Source organism: Cladophialophora psammophila (genome assembly GCF_000585535.1).
Source record: "Cladophialophora psammophila CBS 110553 chromosome Unknown aczJe-supercont1.6, whole genome shotgun sequence".
Taxonomy (NCBI): domain Eukaryota; kingdom Fungi; phylum Ascomycota; class Eurotiomycetes; order Chaetothyriales; family Herpotrichiellaceae; genus Cladophialophora; species Cladophialophora psammophila.
In genome coordinates this window covers 1679489-1704212 of record NW_006912927.1, presented here as the reverse complement: position 1 = coordinate 1704212, position 24724 = coordinate 1679489, and the positions used below count along the sequence as shown (strand labels likewise).

Here is a 24724-nt window from a genome sequence, read left to right as displayed (position 1 = left end):
GCAAGCTGGAACTTCTGGAGATGCTTCTCCAAACCTCAATTCGACTGCAGAGGAGCGCAACCGACGGAAGATAGTCACCTTCAAGGTCACCCATGTCCTTCTTACCCTCCTTTTATTATGGTTGATGTAAGTCTTGTCGGCCTCTCCGTGGCCCTCGCGCGCAAGTCACAGGCTGACAGAGATAGGATCGTACATATCGTTGGCATTCTGTTCTTTGCTAAAGGCTTTCTTCTCACCCGACTCGTTTTGGACAACAAATCCGAATGTCGAGTGCTTCCATCTGACCAACCTTCTCGAGAAACTAATGGATGCTGGCATCCAAAGTCATTCGACCGGGCTGTCATCATAATAATTGATGCTTTACGATATGATTTCACCATTCCTTCCCACCGTTTCTATACCGAACCTCAGAAAAAGTTTTATCTCGACAATTTGCCGATTCTACACGAGACCGCCGTTTCCAACCCTGCCAATGCAATCCTGCTTCCATTTATCGCCGATCCTCCAACCAGCACCCTCCAACGTTTGAAGGGTCTGACAACTGGCACTCTTCCTACCTTTATAGACATTGGTTCAAATTTTGCGGGTACAGCTATCGAAGAAGATAATATCGTTTCTCAATTAAAAGATGCCGGAAAGACAATTGTACAACTTGGAGATGATACATGGCATTCTCTGTTTCCTGGATATTTTGATCCGAACATGACACAACCGTATGACTCTTTCAATGTGTGGGACCTGCATACCGTCGACAATGGGGTTATCGAACATGTTATGCCTTTGCTTGACCAGTCGCCGGTGCAGTGGGATGTCATTTTCGGTCATTTCCTTGGAGTCGATCACGCAGGTCACCGGTACGGTCCAGATCATCCCGCGATGGCCGAAAAGCTTCGCCAGATGGATGATGTTATTCGACAAATGATGGAGAAGATCGACGACCAAACGTTGCTCGTGATCATGGGCGACCATGGCATGGACACCAAAGGGGACCATGGTGGAGAGTCCGACGACGAAATTGAAGCAGCCCTTTGGATGTATTCCAAAAAGCCTCGTTTCGGAAGAATCGACGGTGCCAGCGCCCTGCCTCCGGCCAAAGCAAAGGAGCGACCAGTCGGCCAAATTGATCTAGTCTCGACGCTTTCAATCTTACTTGGTCTCCCTATCCCATTTAATAACCTCGGCAAGCCAATTGCTGAAGCTTTTGCAGGGGCGGGGACAACAGACTGGGAAAATTTGGCCAAAGTGGAGCAACTGGCACAGAGGCAGATCTCAAGATATCAAAAATATTATACCCGTTCGCGAGACTTGGGGCTGCCCGATGAAGTGTACGCGAACCAAAATCAGTATGTGATCAACTCAATAGAAGCTACAGCACATGGCAAGTGGAAGGATGTGCATTATGCCATTGTCAACTGGCATCGAGAGATGATTTCCATGTACAGACAATTGTGGGCCAATTTCAACTTGAAAGATATGTTGCTGGGTGTTCTGCTTTCTGGCCTCGGACTCGGCCTCCTGTTCCTATTTTCCTGCTTCTTGGAAGGAGATAAAGCTGGACTGGCTGCGCATCTGACCAAAAGCGCCGGACTGGGCTCAGCTACGGGTGCTGCGGTTGGCGGGCTGGTTGGATTTCTCTGGCCCGCACACTACACTGTCGTGACTGGTCTCATATTTGGAGCCGGCATCGGTGGCATCTTTGCCGCTGGCTCCTGGTCTTGTCGACACCTTTTCGCTCCAAAGTCGTACCTACCATCTGCATGGGGATGGTTATCCTTCACCTTCTGCGTGGCACAATCGTCGGGGTTCGCATCGAACTCCTACACCATTCATGAAGACACCATTCTCCTCTTTTTCCTGAGTTCGTTTGGGATTGCGTCTTTAATGTCTTCGTTACGACAAGCATCCACACCTGATCGAGTATTAGGCACTTACCAATCGGTGGTGTTCATACTCCTCGCTCGAGCCGCATCATTCTCGCGCCTGTGTCGGGAAGAGCAGATGCCAGGTTGTCGTTCCAGCTTTTATGCTTCCACAAACTCATCAACTTCAGCCCCATGGCAGCTTCTCATTCCCTACACCGTGGCTCTGATCATACCGGAGATCATCAAGGCGTTCTACAAGGGCACTGCATCGTATGCAGGATCGGCCGTTTTTTGGATCGGCTTCAGTGTGCGCATGGGCTTGTTGCTCATTGCTGCCTATTGGACGATAGATGCTGCGGACAATGGCGATTGGCTGCTGGAGCGGTTCTCATCAGCAACGCTCAAGACAGCCAACATCACCCTGGCCCGGTGTGCCCTGGCGGTCGCAATTCCTATTGGGATAGGTACTTTTGTGTGGGCAAAGCCCTGCATCGACATCTCGATTACCGAGCCGACCACTGCCGCCGAAGAATCTGGCGCCCGTGGTCGGCCACAGTTGGCGGTATTCGGTTATGCCAACGTCTTTGGCAGCCGCTACTTTGTTATGATTCCGATTCTTGTCCTCACAGTTTCACTCCTTCTGCCACCTATGGGTCAGTTTTCTATCGCCGTTCTCACCTGGCAGATTCTATGCCTGCTTGAAATCCTGGATACCAATGGGCTTATAATTTCCTCGACACGCAAATCCAGCATTGGACCAATTATGCTCGCGATCCTGGGGTCCTACCATTTCTTCAAGACCGGGCACCAGGCGACTTTGGCGTCGATTCAATGGAACTCGGCCTTCGTCCCGTTGCGCACGATTCAATATCCTTGGTCTCCGCTTCTGGTCGTACTCAATACCTTTGGGGCTCAAATCATCTGCGCAGCAGCGGTGCCGTTGACGGTTCTCTGGAAGAGGCCGATCGACAAGGCAGGCTTACGTGGGTTGTGGAACGATGTGCTCCGGGCTTGTCTTATGCATGCTCTGTACTATGCGACCATTCAGCTTGCGACGACACTGTGGGCAGGGCACCTACGACGACATCTGATGTTGTACAGAGTGTTCATGCCTCGCTATCTGATGGCCAACGGAGTGCTGCTCATTGTGGATGTGGTGCTGGCTCTCGTAGCCTTAGGCAGCGTTAGGGTTGTCGGGCTCAGCGTTGGGGAGGTGTTTGGCTATTGAAACCCGCCTCCGTCCCTAGCCCGGTGGAGGATACAGGATCTGCAGGAGCCGAGAGAGAGCGAGCCCACTAGCCGCCGAGCAGCTAAGGTCCTCAGGATAGTCAGTCACTCTGTATATGGCAAACGTGCGAAATTCCAGGCAGCCGCAACCCTTCGACGCACAGCAAGGGGCAAGCCAACTAAGAGAAGTCTCTGTTAGTCACGCGATACACGGAAAAAGAAAAGAGAAAAGCTGAGTCAGTTGAGAGGAATTGTGTTCCCCTCTCGCCCTCCATGCTACAAACCCTCTGGATCCTCCAGCTGCTGTGACTTCCGAAAGCGAAGAATGGGGCATACGAGCACCCAACAAGTCAACTGCCCTTACGTCATCAGCCAATCTGCTAATGCAACATTTCACACTGCTGCTGGCGATGCTCATTTTTCTCTCCAATTGAGCAGAAGAAGTCGCCGTATATTAACCTGCTGCGCTTGATTGCTGCAAATTTTCACTTCTGCTTCTTCTTTTTCTTCTTCTCTACAGACTCGGTCTTGGGATCCCCGCCGCAGATCTCTCTTTCACGGTTCCCACGCAGCACGTCTCACAAGCCAACTCTCCTACATCCCTCCGATATACTCATCTCTGTCCCTCGTACCCCGCATCCATTGAGCAGCTCCCCTCCATCCCGCCAACTACCAACATGCCTATCACGGTCCCCTCCTCTACCTCTCTCCACGACCTCTTCAGCCTCAAGGGCAAGGTCATCATTGTTACCGGTGCCTCCGGGCCCACCGGGATTGGCACCGAAGCCGCTCGAGGATGTGCGGAAATGGGTGCCGATGTGGCCATTACATACTCGACTCGCCCTCAAGGAGGTGAGAAGAACGCCAAAGAGCTCCAAGAGAAGTACGGCGTCAAGTCCAAGGCCTACAAGTGCAATGTGAGCAACTACGAAGAGGTGGAGAAGCTGGTCCAGGATGTCGTCAGGGACTTTGGCAAGGTTGATGTCTTTATCGCCAACGCTGGCCGGACTGCCGACAGCGGTATCCTTGATGCCTCTGTTGAGAAGTGGAATGAGGTTATCCAAACCGACTTGAACGGTGTCTTCCACTGCGCCCGAGCCGTCGGTCTGCATTTTAGAGAGCGCAAGACCGGCAGCTTCATCATCACCGCATCCATGTCCGGTCACATTGCCAACTATCCTCAAGAGCAGGTCAGTCCTCTGATTTGTCTTCCATGTGTGCCATTCGCGGGAGACAGATTTCTAACCATTCATGCAGACCTCCTACAATGTCGCCAAAGCCGGCTGTATCCACATGGCACGCTCCCTGGCCAACGAATGGCGAGACTTTGCCCGTGTGAACTCGATCTCTCCCGGCTACATTGACACTGGTCTCTCGGACTTCGTTCCTCAGGATATCCAACAACTGTGGCACAGCATGATACCCATGGGCCGTGATGGTAAAGCGACCGAGCTCAAGGGAGCCTATGTCTATCTCGCAAGCGATGCGAGCTCCTACACGACCGGCACTGATATCATCATTGACGGCGGATATTGTGCCCGATAAATGCAACAATTGTCACGAGAACCAAGCCGAAAGTTGGTCAGAGAGGCAAGTCAGCAGGGTCGCAAATCTGAATCACAAGTGAGTCGAGAAGTTAGCGTCAGCAGCCACCTGCAAGATGAAGACGTCCTTGCAAGAACGGGCACTGACATGTTGACAAGGCTGAGCTAAAACATTCCCATTCAGGGGCAAAATATTTACAACAGGCCCTGGCGAGCCAGAAGAAAATTTATTCCGAACGGGGCAACGAAACTAGTAACATTTGGCTCCTTCTTTTAAGTCTTTTGGTGTTTGATTTTCTCTCTTTATCATTCCTTTTCCTCTGCCTCCTCTTCCGGCCTCTTCTTGCAATTTCCGTTATCAAGGTACCTCCGCTCCTTTATCCAGCGCAACATTCACTCGGTGACCGAACCTCTTGAATCCTCGCGTCTCTACCCTACTACAGTTCAACATGTGAAGAAGTGCCGCGCCCTCCTTCCAGGGTGCCTATCTATCCAAGCGTGGGTTGGTTTTGTACATACCAATGGGCCAGATCAAGTGAACCAGAAACCAATCATCCGCTGTTGCCTGCATGTTCACTATTTTCTTGTGCTACAGAAATGCTCCATTCATTCTTTGCCATTATCCTCAATATATCAAGGGCAACGCTGACTATACAGCCGACTTCGTTTCAGCCCCCTCAGACTATCAGAATACATGACACAGTCCTCAATCTTCATGTACGTATTTCATTTTCTCTTGCTTTTTATGCCATGTGCCCCTCTTCTGTCTCTCATCCTCCTTGCAGTTAACCCCCCCGACCGAGCCACCACATAAACGCTTCTGCTACTCACTTGAATGCTTCCTCTCCTCCTTGCGAGCAGCTCTCTCACTGGCGCCTTTGACCAAATGGCTGAGATCGCCGACGGGGACATTCAGGGGGAAGTCCACGGCGGCCAATAGCTGAGCTGTAAGTAGGTACCAGCCCAACAGGCAGACCGCGAAGAGCAACCCGCTGGCGGCGTGCTGACACTTCAAAGACACTGCGGCATTTCCCTCGGCAAGCTTCCAGTACACGGCAGCCATCAGGCCGAACGCCGGGACGAGCGACAGGAAGATGAGCACGAAACAGATGTTCGTCCTCAGGGCGCAGACGAGGTAGATGAAACAGAGCGCGCCCATGTAGATCATGAAGAAGGCGAATGTGTTCGCAAATGTCGGGTTCATGCTGCTAGTCGCCGGGTGGTTTGGGTCGTAAGCAATCGAGGCGTGGTAGAAGGGTGTCAACGTCGCAGCCCAGCTGAGCCAGAAAGCGCCGAAGGATCCAAACACCACAAACGGGAACGTGTTTCCCAGGATGAACTCGAGGACCGATCCGATGATCATCAACATGCCCCCGAAGAAATAGTATACGCCGCTGCTCCCCGGCCACAGTGAGATTCGGTCAGATTTGTCTCCTGATTGACAACAGAGCCGAGAAGGAAAAGACTTACACTTCAGCAGCTCCCGAGCCGCCTGATCCTCTCCAGCCAAGGAGGATGTTGCAAAGAGGACTGAGAGAGAGCAAGAAGCCGCAAAGAGCTCTGCAGAAGGGGAAAGAAAGTAAGTTTTCAATTTTCGATATGACTTCCTCCTCCTTCCGCTCTCCACTCCCTTTTTCTCGGCAAATTCGCCGGACCATGGGCAGCGGATGGGTAGTAAGCAGGTACGCAGGTGCTGGGGCACTGGGTACTCACAGCGGCGTCGGATTCCCGACTGTCGAACGGATATTGTTCGACACCCGGTTCTTTGGGGAGAGGTAGATCTTCTCGAACAGCTCCGGCGTGATCGTCAGGCTCCCTGCGGTACGCAGCCGGCGCAGCGCCGTGTCCCGGTCGTAGTCGTCGTGGTGCATGTCGTATTCTGCAACCTCAGGTTTGTGATTGCTCGTGGTGTTGTTGTTGTCGGTGTTGCTGCCGGTTGTTGCTGTGTTGGCCATTTTTTTTTTCTCTTTCCCTGCTGCGACCGATGCTGGTGGTTCAATATGCGTGTTTCTGCTTTTTGCTTCTTGCTTCTTGTTGTTGTTTTCTTCTGCTGTCCCCTTTGATTTCCTGCCGGAGTCACTGGGCTCAGGGATCGTGGCCACTACCCACACATGAAAGAAAGAAAGAAAGAGCTTGTCAGGTCCGAGGAGAACAAGGCACACACTCTCTCACACACACGCAGTTCTTTTGTCAGCACGGCAGCAGTAACAGCAACGTGATATCTTATATAAGTCTCTATTGTGGATTCGAAGGTAGGCGGGCAGGCAGGCAGATAGGTAGGTTGACCCCGCCTCCCCAGTCACCTTGGGCTTCTAAGCAGGAGTTAGGAACGGTAAGGGCTTGGATGGGCGGATGGATGAATATCCCCTGCCCGTGCAAATTGGGGCATTGCAGAGTCCTGTCTCCCTTTCAAACGATCTCTGGCTTGATTTCCTCGGACAGATGGAGCTATACACACCTATACACAGGTCCACGTAACTCGACTTACTCCTCCCATACACTTGGACGGGTCAGTGAAACCAGCAGGAGACAAGGCTTGGGTGTTACGTGTGTCGTTGGTGGTTGAATTTGCCGTCGTTCAGCGAACTATGCCCGTCCGGCCCGGCGGTGCCTAGAGCAAGCCGGAAGCAGATGGGAGGGGAGGGGAGGGGATAGGGGATAGGAGAGGAGAGGAGAGAAGAATCCTTACTAACCGCGCAGTGAGGCAGATCAGAGCGGATGAGAGCAGAGCAGAAGAGAGCCATCACGAAGTCAGCTTGTCTCGACAAGTGCGAGCTCGATCCGTCCGGGTCTCTCTGCTCAGTCAGTCAATCTACCAACCAACAAATGTCCGTGCTGGACGCCTTGGTCCGGAAGACCCATAATGGCACGACGAGAATGGCCACGATGCTGTTCGTGTTGCCGGTGTCATGTCTGGAATGCTCGTCGTCTCCACTGCAGCATTGAATAGGAGGAGCTCTAGCCCATTCACGCACTTGGGGTTCAAAGTCGACAAGCAATCGAGAGACGGGGGTCAGGGGGGAAGAAAACCGCCAGCTCGCACACGTCCTGGACTAACTCTGGCTACATCCTCCCGGACGCAGTACGTACGTTGATTGCATTCATTGCCTCAAAGCGCAACCACCCGCGCGAACACATGGTATGTGATGTATACGGCAACGACACCTCGACTCCAGCACAGGCTCCACGAATTACCGTATGCATCTCTGTTCTATCCTACACGCTGGGGGAGGTCTTGCATTTTTCAGCAGTGGAGCTTGTATGCCGGTTCTGGAAACCCACTACATATGTATCATTTTGTTGGAAGAACCTGGGTATACTGCCTGGGCAAATAAGGTAGGTTAATTTCCAAATTCAAAATCCCCCAAGGCCGGCGACGCCCATACATGGTCGTTGTTACCCCCCCCCCCCCCCCCAGACCCGCGTAGTAGTCAAGTATACTGCGGCGGCGGTTCCGCGATCAGAGCGTTGGCGATGTTCTCGTCATCATTGGGATCGCACTCCGAGGGAGGCGGGACAATCCAGACATCATTATGATCACCACCGCCGTCAAGATCCGATGCACATGTGATTTGGTTCAGCCTCCTGTCTCCGGGCCGGAGATCGGTATGCTGGTGGTCCTCCTCCTCTGCATAGTAGCAGGCCGGCGACAGGATCCGGAGCGGGATCTTTCTCAGGCTGAATTTGAACCTCTTCTCACCGTACCGCATCTCGAACTGCACGTCCAGCGAATGCGACCTGGCGATGTTGTAGGTGGAAAAATCCGGCACTAGGGCCAGAGTGCTGGGGAGCGTGAGGTCTGTAATTTTTGCTAGGTCGATGGAAACTTCTTCTTCTGGCTGCGGCGGTGGTGGTCCGTTGCTGTTGCTGCTGTTGCTGCTGCTGCTGCTGCTGCTGCTGCCGCCGCCTTGGTCTGCCGAGAACTTGGTGGCTGGCCTTGGTTGTTCGAGCAGTGAGGACGAAGTAGAAGCTCCTCTTAAAGTAACAGGCAAGATACAAGATCCTGTTCGCACGAAAATCCGCCTCTCCGAGGACGAGCGGTGGCAACCCGCACGAACGTGGGTATGCTGCACGAGAGACAATTTGAAAGAGCTTGTGATAAGATTCGCGTGGCGGAGGGAATGCCTGCTCGTTTTTGGAGGGGTTTGCTCCTCTGTTGAACCATTGGTATTATCGTTATTGGACTCCGTCACGGGATGAGAACTCGCAGCCACCATCACGGACAGTCTCGTGGTCGCGTGGTCTTCGAGGATTATTCTCTTCGGCAGCACGACGGAGATGTGCAATTCCACCTTGGGTGGCGAGGCAGGATTGGTAGATTCGGATCGTCGTCGATCTTTTGGGCAAAGACGAAGAAGACGAAGAGGAGAAGTGGCAGGCGAGCAGAACGTCTCTGCTATGCTGTGCGACATCCCATCGTCCAGTGTACATTGGACCCAGTGTCGGTAACTAGCGTAGAGTGGCTGCCGCCGCTGCTCGTCGAGGCTCGGGTCCAGATCTTGTGGTCTCGAGAAAGTGTGGACCGTCACTTTCTTGACCGCGTTGAGACCTCTGTTCAACAAGACTGAGGCGCGCCCCGGTTGTGTCAACTTCGCATGGAGCAAATACTCGATGGAGCAGAGATAAGGACCGCTATAGGCCATGCTCGGCGGCAGCGGGTGCTGGTTGACACCGTCGTAGTCGTTCTTCCATGGCTCCTCTGGGGGAAAGCAGTCCTTGTCCTTGGATCCCAATGGGGAGACCAACCTGGGCGTGGCACACAGAGGGATCTGAAATGCAAACGGCCACATGTAGTTCCCCTTTAGGTGGGTGTCATGCTTGTTGCCCTGGTGCAGGTTGAGGAGCTGGGAGAATAGGTAGCCTACAGACTTGTAGTCCCTGCGCGACGTCGTCATGTCTCCGTACGAGTGAATCAGCAGCACACTGGCGCGCCCCGTGAAGGCAATTGCCAGGTCGCCGATCGGCTGGTCGTCGTGGGTGACGAGCTTGACGACCCCGAGGAGCATAGAGCCTGGTCGAAAAGGCTTCCTGTCATTGTTGGAGAGAGAGATCGAGAGAGACATGTGGTTGATGCAATGCTTGAGATTGTCGAGTCCGATCCAGAGGGTTCGCTCTCATGATATAGGAAGTCGGTGACATTGCTGTGGACAGAAAAGGCTGTGTGTATGTGTGTATGTGTATGTGTATGTATGTATATGGGTCCTTAGCTGGGACGAGGCTGTCCCCGCTCTATCTGGGTGCGCTTTCAGCGCTATCCGTCCTCGCCGCATGGTTTGCAAGACATCTAGAAGCACCTGCGACCTATGGCCTTCTCTTCCGTGAAAGGCGGAAAACCTATCATAGACGATTAGTAAGTCTGGTGTTCCTTGCTCGGGAGGTATGTATAATGAGTGCCAACCCAACTTCCGCCCGGAGCGCCGTAGCCGCCTCTTCCAAGGAGAAGACCCGCCACCACCACCACTATCACCAACAGACGATCCCACGACCGGTTGGCAGAAAGAAAATTCAGGAAGCGGCTGCTGATGCCGAAATTGAAACCGAGGCGCCTTCAGACCTGTTGCTTTCCCTGCTCCATTGTTGCAAAGCCATGACTTCTCTTTGTTTGACCCGCTGAACACGAGCTGAGACTGGGATACATACATACGGTATCCGGTCGAAACACGCCAACGAGTCCGACCGCAGATTCGATCTTAAATCGTTCCGATCGCAAGCGGCGATTCGGGAGATAGTACTGGCTTATGATAAACCAGAGGATCGGTAGCCAGGCCATCTTGCTTCTTCTTTCTCTCTTCTTTTTCCTACCCATGTAAGAATCCCCTTCACGCCGTCTCCCAGACTCTAACGGGGCCACCAAGCACCAAAAGTGTGCAACCACGGATAATTCTCATCCGGAGTATGAAGTTATTGACGACTTCGAGCCGGACACTTGCACCCTCTCGACGAACATGAGTGCTTCTTCCAAAGATTTCGCCGCGAGAAATGATCTCGAAAAGGGAGGTCTATCCAGCGCTATGAACGAGGAAGAAGTCGCAATATCAGGTTATTCACCAAGGGGAGAAGAAGAACCCGACAACTATGACGAAAACGCGGGCCTTTCAGAAATGGCCATGCCCCAGCCTGCACGTCCAGAGAACCCCGAGCAGGACAACTTGGAAAAGGAAGAACTGACAGCCCGGAGACTGAGTACGCGAGGAGGCCGAGGGTCCGGCGATGAATTCCTCACCGAGCTTAGGGTGCCCTCGATTGTCGGCCACAGCGATGAGAGCGAGGCTAGGCCTCCCTGGGGGACTGTCGAGTTGCCTCCCACTACCGGCGAAGAAAAGGAAGACGCCTCCAGGACAACGAGTCATCCGGCTCTGGTGCCAGTGACTGAGTTCTACGTGGTCGGACACCTTATCTTCTTCGCAATCTTTGGGACTCTAAGCCGGCTTGGGGTCGAGGCCATCAACACTTACCCCGATGCTCCTGTGTTATCGCCCGTGCTCTGGGCCAATGTCGGCGGCTCTCTGATCTTCGGATTCCTCGCCGAGGACCGTCAGCTGTTCAAGGAGGAATGGGGCCCACATCATCCAGACCCCCCCTGGTCTCCCAAGCCTCCCGAAGCTGGTGGACGCCGGAGCGGCAGCGGCAGCGGCAGCAGCATTGCCAACGAGGTCGCTCCTTCAAAGCACAAACACTTAAAAGTCAAGAAGACAATACCTTTGTACATCGGCCTTTCGACCGGCTTTTGCGGCTCTTTCACTTCCTTCTCGACGTTCTTGAGGGACGCCTTCCTGGCCCTGAGCGGACAACTCGGGTCTCTGACTCGCTCCCCGGCACCCAGTCCAAGACAGCGCGGGTACGACTTCGAGGCCGTCGTCGCCGTCCTCATCGTGCACGTGGCGTGTTCTCTCGCGGCGTTGAAGTTTGGAGCTCACTTGGCACTGGCCACTCAGAACGTGATGCCGACGCTTCCCTTCCGTTTCGCCCGCAAAGTCTTGGACCCGGCCATCGTGGTTCTCGGACTGGGGTGCTGGATCGGGGCGATCTTGCTCGCGAGATGGCCTCCCAAGGACGCCTGGAGGGGCCAGGTGATATTCTCCCTGATCTTTGCGCCCGTGGGCTGTCTGTTCCGGTTTTACCTCTCAAAACATCTGAACCAGCGCGTCCCGTCATTCCCCGTGGGCACCTTCCTGGCCAACGTCTCCGGCACCGCCGCTTTGGGGGTGTGCTTCATCGTCCAACGCTTCGGCCATCGCGGCGTACTCTCTTGCCAGGTTCTCAACGGCATCATGGACGGGTTCAGCGGCTGTGCCACCACCGTGAGCACGTGGGTGGGCGAGCTCGACACGCTGCGCCGGAAACACGCCTATGTCTACGGTGCTTCCAGCGTGGCTGTGGGACTGAGCATCTTGGTCGTCATCATCGGGAGCCTCTTGTGGAGCGCCGGTTTCGATGTGCCTGCATGTCATATTTGACTGGGGCAGCATTGTCCAAGACAGACGGAGACAGGAAGAAACGCGACAACACGAAACGGCAATAGTAAAAGCATAATAGAGTTCGGGCCAGGTGAGGGGATATGTAGGTACAAGTGCTAGATTTCTTTTTCATAGAGTTCTTGGATAGGCCAACCGATCAGCCTTGACATCCCAGAGCAAAATACGGAAAAAGAGAAAGTGGGTATTATGATTAAACAAGCACTACGAGGGCTGACTGACTATGAAATCCAAAGGAAAAGAAGGTATCATCTCGTTCACCGCATTACCGAGTATCATCCAGCTGTGTTGTGCCCAGGGTGTGTATATATCGTGATATTCATTTCCTTACGAGACTTGATCAAAACTCTCCAGACCATGGGTATGCATACCTTCACAAACGGCGACTCCATTCGCACGGGGACGGGTATGGAGATGGGTATCCGTTGGGCTCTTCGGTAAAGTTTGGCAGACTGCATAGGAGGCTATGCAGTGGTTGCGGGCACTTCGCCCTCGGTGACAGGAGCACGTTGACTAGCATCGCCGGCTTCCGTGATCCCCTCGGTTTGACCCCGCGGGGCCATCTTCTCCTGGTTGGATGTGCTGTGGATATTGAGCGGGTCGTCGTAGGTTCTCATCTTCAAGCCTAGGCGTGCAGGGTCGATGGTCCAGTGGCTGAAGAGGAAGAAGGCGCTCGTGATCGGTATTAAGCAACAGTCCAGAATGCCGTAGAAGATGAATTCAGAGTCGGGTGGAATAACGTTTCCGCCCTCGGATACACCCCAGCAGATTGGGTAGAGCATCCAGAGCATCCAAACCCAGCCGGCGGTGATGTTGTGGGCAAACGCGACGTCTTTCCCCAGAGCCAGAGCGAACTTTCTTGGAAGCCAGATTAGTTGGTATCCGATAAGAAGCCAGCACCAAATCCAGAAACCATAGTAGCCTTGCGACGAAGGGTCAGTGGTTTTTCCTTGGACATCGGTGTAAGAGCTCACCCCATTTGTAGTCTGTCCGAACAACTGCGCCAACGACAGCTAGTATCGCCATAGAGCAGCTGAGAAAACAAGTCCAAAAGACCTGGATCCCGGGGACAACCGAGGCAAGAAGGACAATGGCAGATAGCAGCGGCCAGATCAGAAACCTATTGAGCAGTTAAAAAGCAGAGCTCTGGTTCCTTTTTCAGGTCCATTGACTAACCAGCCGCAGTAACGAACCCACCAGATCTGACGGTTGACGCCAGAAACAAGATGACTGCTTCTTCGCCACTCGACATCAATTGGGACCCAACCCAGGTTCGAAGCCATGCTATAGTGTTCGACCATTGCCACAAAGGCGACCAGGGAGAGAATGTAGTAGAACAGTCGATTGCTGGCTGGCTTGAGGAAACTGATAGCCAGTATGGCTAGCATAGTAGTACCCATGACCGACATGACTGCCCAATACCAGTCTGATCCCCGCGTCGTGATGTGGATATCTACAGTCCTGCCATTGACAATGAAAGGATTTGTGTGAAGAGCACCGTTGCCGCCCATTGTGTCTCTCCCCAAATGTAGTCGAGGAGAACAGATTATGGGGTGTAAAGGAGCAATTGGAGAGATCAATTAGGCTTTCGCATGAACTGGACGGATGAGAATAACACCAGCACGAGGGGCACAGAAAACGGGAGGTGAAGGCGTGCGTATTATAGATTCGGGGGGCAAAAAGGCTAGGCAGGTTGGAGCCTCGTTCGGAAGATGCTGAGCTTGTGCGGAAATAGTGGAAGCAAAAAGGTCATACGACTTGGTCTCGACTGCCAGGGACCAAGGTTGGAGGGAACCCGGAACCAGGATCAACATGGCACATGATGGGCTGAACGGATCCTGGGCCAGTGCCTGTATATTTCTCCACCCGAAGGCCAGTTCAGATCGCTGTCCTCGAAGGAGGAGAAGACGTACGGCCATTGTTGGCCGCCAGATCCGTACGGACGACGAGGATAGCTTCAGCTGTTGCTAACCGAGCGTTGTTTGATCGTGAAACTTGTAGCTCGCCGACTCAGGGCCAATTGCCGAGTTTCCAGAGGCGATTGTTGTCCCATCACCACTTAAGGAACAGGCGGAGCGAGTTGAAAATTTGAATGCAAGAGGATATATCACTCCGCTCCACCGAACCTGATGTGGTCAATGTCTCGTGGATGCCGATTGATGCTCACTTTGGCATTTGCAGGTTTCCAGGTCGGTACGCTGGAGCCGTAGCCCTGCTCTTTGATCATTGGAGTGCGGGACGCGGACAATATCTCCCATTTTCCAACACTCTGCCATCGAATAAGAAGAGAACCGGATGATAGCACAGGGAATTGGAAATTGAGAGGTTTACATCAGCTTCACATCCGCAGACACGAATGAGGAAGGTGGCCCGGCAGGAACACAAATCGCCAGCCTTGCCAGAAGACAAGGCTGTACGAGGTCCCCAGTACGTCCTCCATACTTCCTAAAAGTCCAAGTCTAGGTCCCGGCACTTCCTCCGTCGCAAACGAAGGACTGTGAGCGAGAATGGATAGAATACCCACGTTTCCTCTGGCTGAGATGGATCTCCCACCATTAGGGGCGTCCCATCTTTTGTATTTTGCTCCGCCTGTTCCGTCCTAACCGTCACTTCCGACCAGGGCGTTACAGCCTTACACCAGACATCTTCAGCCGTTGGCCACCATAAGCACTGAGGCTATCGGCCCTGAACCAAGCGACATACGCCTCGACCCACTCAACTTCCCCTCTTCCTGCTTCTCCACATCCGGCGGTGTGGACATCACAGTCCTCTCAATTGGTCTATGTACCGAGTGCCATCAACTACAATAGCCCCCCTTGTCTGACAGGACGGCAAAAAGGAAACCCAAGCCCGTTAAGTTAATAGCTTATATGTACGTTCCACTCCATATCTGGCCTTCAGGCCATCATGCTGTCATCATCGCCCTGCACTTTACCTCCTCAACTTCAGTCTCCCACTCATTCCGTTCCTAGGCCTCGCCGCCCCCATCAACACTTGATAGGGCTTGTGTCCTTCTACGCTCAACCTCTTCTCCCCGCTTAGGCCATCTGCAAACTCATCTTTCGTCTCCACGGGCTTCCAATCCCCCTCCTCAATCTTCGCTCCATAGAACTCTGCCGTGAAGTCCACCTCTCTGATCACGAGAGCGATAACAACCTTGGCCTCCATCATGGCGAGTTCCTGGCCGATGCAATTCCGGGGACCTTTTTCAAATGGTCGCCACGCGTCTTTGCCCGCGGGGGTGTGTAATTTGCAGTCTGGGAAGGGTGTTTGAGAGGGGATGAAGCGTTCGGGAATGAATTTCAATGGTTCTGGGAAATATGCCTCGTTTCGATGAATCATGTGCGCGACTGGCCAAATGTCAAAGCCCACCATTGGACACTCTTTGCCAGTTGACGGATCAATGACGATCTTTTCCTTTACCGAGGCGACTTCACCCGGGCGTTTTAATTCACGGATAGTTGACGCAGGTGGGAAGATGCGGAGGACTTCCTTTACGACAGCACCTAGATACTCCAGTTTATTTATGCTGTGCGGGTCAGACTTGATGAGCTCGCCCATTTCAGATGCGGTGATGTCTTTGCCGTAGACAGAGTCGAGCTCCGCTACGATCTTAGTGTAGACGTGCTTGTGGAGGTGAAGGAGGTACATGCTGTATGAAATCGTCGAGCTGGTGGTGTCATGGCCAGCGAAGATGAAAGTTTTGATGCTGTCGATGGCCATCGTGCGGAACGAGCTCGTCATACCGCTGCTACCCTCTTTGGCACTGGCTGCGACCTCTTTCTCGTATGCATCAAGAGCAAGGTCCACAATTGAGCGCTTGCGGTCTTTCTTTTGCTTTTCCGTGCTGGTGGACCCGTTAGACTCCTGCAGCGTCTTCCGAGCAGCAATCTTCTTGTCGATCTCGGCACCAAGCAGGGAGTCAAGTTTCTTTGCGTTCAACCAAAGACGAATAGGACGGATGAGATTGATGTCGTCGAGCGGTCCAATACTAGCGGCACTCGGCATCATCTCCACTTGCTTCCGAAACGTCGTGACGATTGGGTGCGGGCGTTTCTGACTGTCAAAATCCGAGTCCATGACCACTTTGCCTATAATGTCAATGGCAAATCCTATTGACAAGGGATCAAGTTCAACAAGCTCATTGGTTTTTGCCTTTTCGAGAAGCAGATCGAGGAACACCAGGCTGGAGTCAACCACATAGGGCACTAATGTGATCAAATGGCTTGCGGAGAAGCCTGGGTTGAAGATAGATCGGAGGGATTTCCAGGCCTGGCCTTCCAAGCCGACCATATTGTTGGCTCCCAGGAGCTTTGTCAGGAAATCCGTCGTGAGTCGCGATTTTGGCAGTGATTGGCCGGTCGTCAAGTACTTGGAAGCGACTTCGGGGTCGGCAATGAACATCCAACGGGGGCCCAGTGGCCACCAGTCAACGTAGAAGACATCTGTTGAGTTACGGGTCTCAGCATATCGACACAGCCACATACAAATCGAACCGAGATGTACAGGTCAATGAACAAAGACTGTGCCTAACAGCAGTACTTTATCATTGGCCGCTTCGATCAAAGGCTTTCGCCCCGAATGCACCCGAGAACACTCACCGCCTAAATTATATTTCTTCCTCATATAGTTTGCCCAGTTTTGAACGTGGCAATTGGGAGGAAAGAGTGTTTTGCAATCGCCGGCGATCTTCAAGTGACCCCAGAACCGGCTTTCCATAGGCGGTTGTGGCTAACCAATGTGGAGTTAGCATATGCCATATTGCTTCTCTTCATTTGGCCAACAACCAACGATTCGGAGATGCAATAGTGGAGGCGGCATGCTTACCAGTCCATCGAGCTCTGCTCGCTTTTTGTAGACCAATTTGACAAAGTACACAGCTCCCGCTGTCAGCAGCGCTAGGACGGCTGATAAAATCCGCCACATGGTTTCAGCGCGTCAACCTCTGGGGTGCGTGAGTGAAACCTGTCCTCCTTTCAAGTCTGCCGAAGATGCAGAGTAGACGTAAGCTGGCAGATTGTGTTGTCCGAAGCGCACAAATATCATATAATGAAAGAAGGATTTTTGATATTGAATCACGTCTGGCAGCGTGCCGCGGAGGGCTAACGTTCCGAACCCAAAAAGGCACTAACTAGCTAATCGGGCCAATATCATATCTTGGAGATGGGTTCTCTCTTGTGGCGGTAAGTAAGCAGCCGAACGGAAAAGAAATACGCTGCTGTGCCAGTGACGCGAGGAGAGCAGCCGAAACTTCGAGGCCGGCGAGGCTGCTTTTCACCTAACGTAGTTGGTCAGAATAACTTGATGCGCAGTGAGGTCCGTGCTTCGATTTCTTTCAATGAATCGTGAGACGGTGGACTGTTAAAGAAATGAATACAGAATGTTTTTACTAGCAGTCGGATTAGCGGCTTGCAGCTCGGCGGTTACGGTGCGTCAGCAAGGTGCATGTCAGCTCTTTAGTGCATTTGCAGGGCAGTACTTGTTCCTTCAGAACTGTATTCGCGCCCGTGTGGCAATTTCAAAGTGTCGATTGGCGCATTTGGACATGGAACCGAACGGGAGGATCTACCCAGTACTGGTGGGATGAAGCCCAAGCAACGAAAGGGATAAGTGGCAGCCGCGTCGCGCAATTGTCGGTGGAGAGCCGAGTCGTACGACCAGAACCACATGTCAGGCGTCCCATGGGGGCCAAAGGCAAACACGTTGCTGGCCCTGAGAGAATAGAAAATAGGCTCCCGGGAGTCCCAGGGCCAAAGAGGCAGAGGCTCGAAATGTTGTCAACTCCCTTGGACAAACCATACAATACTAATAAGCGATACAAATATATATATATATATATATATATGCACAGTGGTATTCTCACAAATGGACCCGGGAAAATAAATATGCTACATTTGCCTGCCGAAATGCCCTACAAATCCATCGATGTCAGTTAGATGTCGGAAAGAATAAGCGTGCATATCCTAGCTGCGACCAACGGGAGATTGTATGGCGGTAGGGAGGTATTCGAAGCCACAGCCACATGCCCTCGAACCGGCGTGCTATGCTGCTTTTGCCCAACGGTCAAGGTTGATGAGCCATGGCTGAAATGGTAGAGAATCATTGACAGTGCGAACGCATGCTGGGTATCGTAAGATCGTGAGATGTCAATTCGGACATGTGCTGAGCTAGGCTCCTTGCAGTGTTTTCAAGTAGGAGAAGATCGGCATTTCAAAGACGAGGTAAGGCTGCCCAAATGCAGGATGGCAATACCATGTTGTGACGGGGATGTTGTTTAGGAGATGTATCCAACATTACCGGGCGACGAGACAGACCTTGCCCCCCTGGTCTCCTATTGCAAAAGTGCGTGCACTGTCTAATGGTACAGCCAGGTAAAGCGAACTGGCTGACAGAAAAGGGTAGAAGGCCAGATGAACAAGATGAGGAGACTCTCGCTACCGGCTATCCCAGGTCTGCGCTGGCATCTCGAACGGTCGGTCCATCGTCCCATTCTGCGGTTGCATATGCGTGGCTGTTGTCTGTGGCGAGCCCATATTATATCCCAGGGTCGCACCAACGTTGGGGTTAGGAGAATTTGAGCTCATGACAGTTTGAGTCTATAAGTCAATTTATTAGCAAACACCAGTTTTCCACGAACAGCAACGAACGTAAAATAGAGGAGCTGGGGGCAAAAACGTACATCGCTGGCTTGACTCGATAGCCATTGATTTACACTCGCGTTTGCACCGTTCATTTTCTCACCCCCACCAAGCTCGCTGCGTGCTTCTGTCGGAGACATTGCTGTCCAATGGGAGTAACGGTCTGCGGTTGAACCTGCATTATGGGCCATGTTGCCCTCACCCATCATTGGTGTAGTCATAGTGGGCTGGCCGTGTTCACCCGGAGTCCCAGGGGCACTCCTGCGTCGTCGACTGCGGTAGAACAGTAATGCGAGTCCGCCGACAATAAGAATCAGACCAAGGACTCCGCCTACCACGCCGCCGACAATGGGGCCAACGTTTTTATTGCTGCTGCTGTCGTGGGAGGCCGATGCTGCTGAACCAGTTGCAGTGGCACTGTTTACGACGGTAGAGCTGGTAGCCGTTGGCGTGGTACTTGTGATCGGATCGCAGGACGCTTGGAGTGCATAGCCACCACCTTGGCTTTCAAAATCCGTCCGGATTGCAGGAGCCATTTTGAACTGAGACCTCTTGTAGTCTGCGATTATGTAGTTCATAGTCATATACGGGATTCCCCAGTCCAGAACGTAACCGTCGTTGGTGGTGTTGAAAAGCGTGGCAATCTTGTAGGTGTTGTCGATGACTGTGTATTGGCCGTCGTCATTATAGTTGCGAGGATAATAGAAGAGCTCCTCCGCAGGGATGGTGGTCTTGTATCCGTTTTGCAGGGTGGCGACTAAGTTGCCGGTTGGCACAGCGGTGGATGGGTATGTTAGGTAACTGTCATTGTAGACGCCGTTGGTCGCGGTTTTGAAGTTCTCCCAGACATTCTGCGGTACATTTAGTGCACGTTCGGAAGGCTGAAGGTTGATCTGTAGAGATTCGGACGAGTTGGAGAAGAGATTTGTCGAACCCGTTTCATCTTCATAGACGAGGCTGGTGATAATGACACACATTTCGCATTGCTTCTGAGAGGTGAAAGTAGTCAATGTGCCATTGATCCGCGTAGTGTCGTAGCCGCCAACGACGAGAGACCCGTCCACGGGATGTTCGATAGAGCGAGAACCGGTCCAGAGGCCAAAGACAGTGGATGGTACAGCGCCGCTCTCAACAGCAACTCGGAGAAAGTCCGAGCTGGATCCGAGAGGCATGACACCCTGACCACCATATCCAGGTTCATCGTAGCTGGCAGGAAACCCATAGACGGAAGCATTCCCGAAAGTCAAAACGTCGTTGAAGTAGACAAAGGATAATTGACTGGGATTGCCTTGGTCTGTGCCATTCCATTGACCTTCAGCAACCTGGAGAAAGGACTTTGAAGTTGAATAGTCGAAGACACCACCGAATTGCCCGATGCACGAGTCGTTGTACTGAGGAGCGCACTGTGCTTTGTTCACCACGTATAGGTTATCGTCGGCGGTACTTGGTCTGAGGGAAACGATCTGAGGAGGCGTTCCCATCGAGATCCCAATTCCTCGGTTGATGGCCTTTTGATCGGTTGTGACTGTGACATTGCTCCACGAGAGAAACATCGGAGGGGCTCCATTTGGGCAGAGCGACATCGTGCTCGCTGGCAGGGTGGAAATAATCAAATCAAGTGCTCCTTGTCAGTGGTCCGAAGAAGCAGTTTCCGAGCAGACCTGGACCCCTTCAGCAAATGCAAACCATAAGCCACCAATTCACGAAACCTCAGAACGAAAGGTTTGTAAAAGAGAGAAAGCAAAAGAGGGTCGAGCCGAGGAAATGGCCCTGAGAGGGGTTGTGGTACATTATTTGATCGGCGACGCGGCCCAATTCAGCCCAATTGCTCCTGAAATTGCCTCTCGGCGCGCCTTATGCATTCTTATTGCCTTGGCGGTAGTAGTAGGTACTCGGTATATCAAGGTTTGAAGTCGAACCGAGTCCAGCCACATTCCTGGACACATACCGAGCAGGTAAGGATAAGTTTTCGTGAAGTACGGAGTAGATGGCCGGCATACCCACTTGGCTCTCTACCTCAGAACGAGCATGGTTTGGTCGCATGTTGAATATACCTAGCCCGCACAGGCCGGATGACATCTTCGCCATGGCGAGATGTGGGTTGGTCCTCTGGTTCTGAGTATGGAATCATCCAGGGCCTTGGCTGAATTGAGCCATGTTGTTGTTGCTGACCGATTGTGTTCAGACAGTTTGAGCTGGAGCGTTTGAGACGCTCAAGGGGAGTGGGCCTTCAGCCTGATAAGCGACGGTCTGTCAAATGAACTGCCATTGTAAGATGTGAGGGTGCTGAAAACAGTATGGCTATGCGGTTTAGCAGATATAGTGCCGTAGCTAGGTATGATCTTGTATCTCCATTAAGCCAGAAGTTGAAAAGGCGCATGGCGACAAGAGCCATCATGGTCATTTCAAGAACCAATCGCGGTGGAAGTTGACGGAGAAACGCTCCGTCGATTGGTTCGGTTAATGTCATTTGAAATCCAAATCTCCATGATTGCAGTAGTGGCTTCGGCGGCAGGATGAAAAAGGGGCACGTCAGCCACATGGCCAGTGTCATGGCTTGGACAATCACAATCACCATGAAACTAGCCCCCTCTTCAGATGTCGACCGGCAGATGCTGCCCAAACGAATCCAACAAGAAAGGGCCCAAAGATTAGTCGGGTGAAAGAGCAGGGAACCTGGGATTTGTGTCACGATGTTCGCCAGTGAGGTTGTACGGAGTCCGGGTAGAAGTCGATGGGAATGATGATGATGATGATGATGATGATGAAGGGTTGCCCAAGAGTTGGTCCCCTTTCTTGTCTCCCTCACAAATTAGCGTAGCCAGAAAGAGATTAGGCAAACTCTTGTTGCTAGGACCATCCTCGCTTGTCATCCCAGCTTAGTGGCATCAGCGGGGAGCTAATATACCGAGTACATTCCAACTTCAAGATCCCGCCTTCCGACCGGACAGGATGGGTCAGCCTTCGCGGATTGCCCTCCTCCTGATCATGGGATTTGTGAAAGCGCGACGCCCATAGCTAGTCGGAGAGAACGGATCGATGTTGGCCATGGTCGATGAGACGAGTACTGGGTAGGCCTCAGAGCGACAAATTTCCTACCACCGAAAGCGGCAAACGGTGATAACCGTGACACCACTGACGCCTAGTAGCCTAACACCGTCAACGATGAGTGCAGTTGATTTTCTGGTAATGAAGTCTTCACAGAGAAGTTTGCTTGTTAAAAAAAAGGGGGGGGGATCACGCCTGCCAGGCTGCCCAAATGTTGTTCACTTCCTGCAGACAAATAGCTCTGTGGTCCGGCGTGTGCCTGAAGATATCTTCGTCAAGCTGGTTCCAAATGTACCATGGTACGCACATTTCACCTTGGTAGTATGCTCAATGCCCTTCTCTTTCTTTGTGTCTTCGTGAGAATGGGTCCGTGGTGCGGTGGAAAACCAGGTAAAGGCGCAAACGCAGCGTCTGTTGTTGGATCCATCTAAAGACCACTCGACGCATCTCTCGATTCCTATCTCACCGTAGGTCTCTGCCGCAAGAGGAGTGAGTAGTGAAACCATGAGGGAAGCAAACGAGAAGGTGAATGTGGTGGACCAGTACCTGAAGAAGACTGGCACACAGAGGGAATGGTGACTGCGGTAAACGAAACAAGATCATTAGGTACCTGGGTACGTCGTCCAGTTACTGTAGTCACCGCAGTCACCGCAGTCACCGCAGTCACCACCACCTCCTCTTGCAGTGAAACATCTCTTCACATGCATTGTCGTCACAGCGTCACAGCGTCACAGCGTCACAGCGTCACAGCGTGAAGGAACCACTACGAAATTCACGCCTCGTCCACTAGCTACCTATCAGTGACGGTGTCCTCCTTCGCTGGTCAAACGCAGGTCTGGCAGCGTCGTTGTCGGCAGACCGTCAGTCAGTTATCCCCATCACCACCACAATCTTCGATCCATTACGCCTGACTTCTCCATCATCACTACCCGCAGAAGATGCAATCAACAGTGTACAACTTCATCAGGGTATAAAGAAACCCCCGGGTTGACGTCCTGCTTGCTTTGTCCCTCATTCAGTTGGTCAATTCCGCTGCAAACTCATCATCACCAGCACATCGTGTTATATCATAGACCACCAGAGTCTTCGGCTGCGACACACCCCTCCTGATCTCATTGGAAGCATGGACCGAGCCACGCCTCGCTCTAATCCAAACTATGACGTGTACTTCTCCGACGAAAAGATCAAGACCGTGGTGGAAAGATGTCTTCCTTTTGTCGAGGGCGATCAGATGATCATCGAGCACTTGCCGTCGGGAAAGTCCTTCAACAACCGAATCTACTTTGTCAACCTCACCGAACCTGTTCGCGTCCTGCGACCCGAGTGGAACGGAAATGAAGTTGAAGTGACCAAAACAGCGACCCAGATCCAGTCCTCAACTTTGGTGCTGAAGATAGCCGGTCATCCTTTCGGACGAAACAAAGTCCAGAATGAGGCTGCCGGCCTGCTTCTCCTAGAAAAGTACTGCCCGTCCATCCCGGCTCCGAAATTGCTTGCCTGGTCGGACGACGGCAAGAAGGTCCGGACGCCTCAATATCCCCGCGGCTTCAGAGACACGCAACCAAAGAACATTCCAGTCCTAGCGATCCAAGCTGAGGACGGCGTCCCGATCGAAGATGTTCGCAAGGACACCGAGGGACAAGGCTGGATCTTGATGACACGCGAACCTGGAAGGCCCATCAATCCAGATGAACTGTCAGGCAGCGCCGGAGATGAATTGATGCGCCAAATTGCTGTGCATGTGGCTACATGGCGGAAGAACCTTCCCCCAGCAAAAGCAGTAGGCAATCTGCGAATTGTTAGGAGCAATTCGACTCCCCAGCCTGCCGCCGTACGCTATGACAAGGCCATTCTGCCGGGCTACGAGGTCCATATTGATGGACTCATAACCAACAATCCTCCACTGTCTCCGCTGACATCATCAGAGAAGTATCACACCTTCGTGCTTAAAAACTCTCTGAAACGGCTCAAGGACGGGAAGCTTTATGCTCATACCTCGGACGAAGTACACGAGCTGGTGAAGCGCATGGTTGATAACTCACTTCCAAAACTTCCAATCTTTCGCGACGGCGTTGAACCAATGATATTCACGCATGACGACCTTTCCACTCGCAACGTTCTTGTCTTGCCTGACGGATCTGGTGGTGTCAAGGTTTCAGCCATCATCGATTACGAGTTTGCGGGCTTTTTCCCAAAGGAAGTGGAATTCGCCAATACTCTTCAAAACGATCAGGAGGAGTGGCCGATCAAAAAGTACGCTGTTTTCTTGTCCGAGTTGAAGGACCGTGAAGCCTTGCCAGATGCTTTGGCACAAAAGATCCCACCGCCATCCTCCGTCGGAAATGCCGGGGACAAATGTTTCGAGTTTGGGACTGGCGAATTTCACCAAGCCGTGCTCCTCTTACGCACCACGATCAACACTGCGCCGTGGTGGATTACGGAAGAGAAAGGGTTCAATGAAGAGCAACTGCAGGAGGAGATGGAGGCTGCCAAAGCCAGGGTTGAGAAAGCCGTCGGGTGGTTGGAAGAGATGGTGCCGGCAGAGGAGAGGGAGAAGCGGACCCGACGCCGGACTAGCAGCTCACGAGGCTGAAGTGGCCCATGGGTCATCGACCACGATGTACCCGGATTGCCGAGAAGCAAGGAGCGTGAGAGAGGGAAGAGTTCGGGGCAAAGAGCGGAGGGGGGAGGGAGATATCGAATTGTCGACCGCACCGTGACGGGATCTGCTTCACATCAGAGACTCATGTACAAGGATCTATCTAGTCTCCCGAAGATTGTCATAGTCGGCTGGACATACGCGGGAAAGCTGTACAAAGTTGGGCAAAAGAGGTCTCAAAAGTCGCCATTCAATGATGCCATGGGAGCTAGATACTCTGTACATAGCTAGCCAGCTGGCCAGACATCTGGGCTCGCGGAAATAGCACTCA

General features: G+C 52.6%; 9 protein-coding genes across 9 annotated transcripts; 4 read left to right on the top strand and 5 right to left on the bottom strand.

The window, feature by feature from the left end:
• Positions 1-117: 117 nt before the first annotated feature.
• On the top strand, positions 118-3090 carry A1O5_04948 (phosphatidylinositol glycan, class O; the record flags this gene model as incomplete). Its single annotated transcript, XM_007745552.1, has 1 exon — positions 118-3090. The coding sequence occupies one exon, from the start codon at positions 118-120 to the stop codon at positions 3088-3090; it is 2973 nt and encodes a 990-aa protein (XP_007743742.1).
• A 676-nt stretch (positions 3091-3766) lies between these two features.
• On the top strand, positions 3767-4634 carry A1O5_04947 (NADP-dependent mannitol dehydrogenase; the record flags this gene model as incomplete). Its single annotated transcript, XM_007745551.1, has 2 exons — positions 3767-4279; positions 4347-4634. 2 exons carry the CDS (start codon positions 3767-3769, stop codon positions 4632-4634), a joined length of 801 nt encoding a protein of 266 aa, XP_007743741.1.
• An 822-nt stretch (positions 4635-5456) lies between these two features.
• Positions 5457-6588, bottom strand: A1O5_04946 (uncharacterized protein; the record flags this gene model as incomplete). Its single annotated transcript, XM_007745550.1, has 3 exons — positions 5457-6027; positions 6104-6193; positions 6347-6588. 3 exons carry the CDS (start codon positions 6586-6588, stop codon positions 5457-5459), a joined length of 903 nt encoding a protein of 300 aa, XP_007743740.1.
• Positions 6589-8064: 1476 nt separating this feature from the next.
• Positions 8065-9696, bottom strand: A1O5_04945 (uncharacterized protein; the record flags this gene model as incomplete). The annotated part of the gene is made up of 1 exon (XM_007745549.1): positions 8065-9696. The coding sequence occupies one exon, from the start codon at positions 9694-9696 to the stop codon at positions 8065-8067; it is 1632 nt and encodes a 543-aa protein (XP_007743739.1).
• An 882-nt stretch (positions 9697-10578) lies between these two features.
• On the top strand, positions 10579-12090 carry A1O5_04944 (uncharacterized protein; the record flags this gene model as incomplete). The annotated part of the gene is made up of 1 exon (XM_007745548.1): positions 10579-12090. One exon carries the CDS (start codon positions 10579-10581, stop codon positions 12088-12090), a length of 1512 nt encoding a protein of 503 aa, XP_007743738.1.
• A 482-nt stretch (positions 12091-12572) lies between these two features.
• A1O5_04943 (uncharacterized protein) lies at positions 12573-13619 on the bottom strand (the record flags this gene model as incomplete). The annotated part of the gene is made up of 3 exons (XM_007745547.1): positions 12573-13030; positions 13083-13228; positions 13285-13619. The coding sequence occupies 3 exons, from the start codon at positions 13617-13619 to the stop codon at positions 12573-12575; spliced, it is 939 nt and encodes a 312-aa protein (XP_007743737.1).
• A 1420-nt stretch (positions 13620-15039) lies between these two features.
• On the bottom strand, positions 15040-16512 carry A1O5_04942 (uncharacterized protein; the record flags this gene model as incomplete). Its single annotated transcript, XM_007745546.1, has 1 exon — positions 15040-16512. The coding sequence occupies one exon, from the start codon at positions 16510-16512 to the stop codon at positions 15040-15042; it is 1473 nt and encodes a 490-aa protein (XP_007743736.1).
• Positions 16513-18542: 2030 nt separating this feature from the next.
• Positions 18543-20329, bottom strand: A1O5_04941 (uncharacterized protein; the record flags this gene model as incomplete). Its single annotated transcript, XM_007745545.1, has 2 exons — positions 18543-18704; positions 18788-20329. The coding sequence occupies 2 exons, from the start codon at positions 20327-20329 to the stop codon at positions 18543-18545; spliced, it is 1704 nt and encodes a 567-aa protein (XP_007743735.1).
• A 2588-nt stretch (positions 20330-22917) lies between these two features.
• A1O5_04940 (uncharacterized protein) lies at positions 22918-24387 on the top strand (the record flags this gene model as incomplete). The annotated part of the gene is made up of 1 exon (XM_007745544.1): positions 22918-24387. One exon carries the CDS (start codon positions 22918-22920, stop codon positions 24385-24387), a length of 1470 nt encoding a protein of 489 aa, XP_007743734.1.
• Positions 24388-24724: the final 337 nt, after the last annotated feature.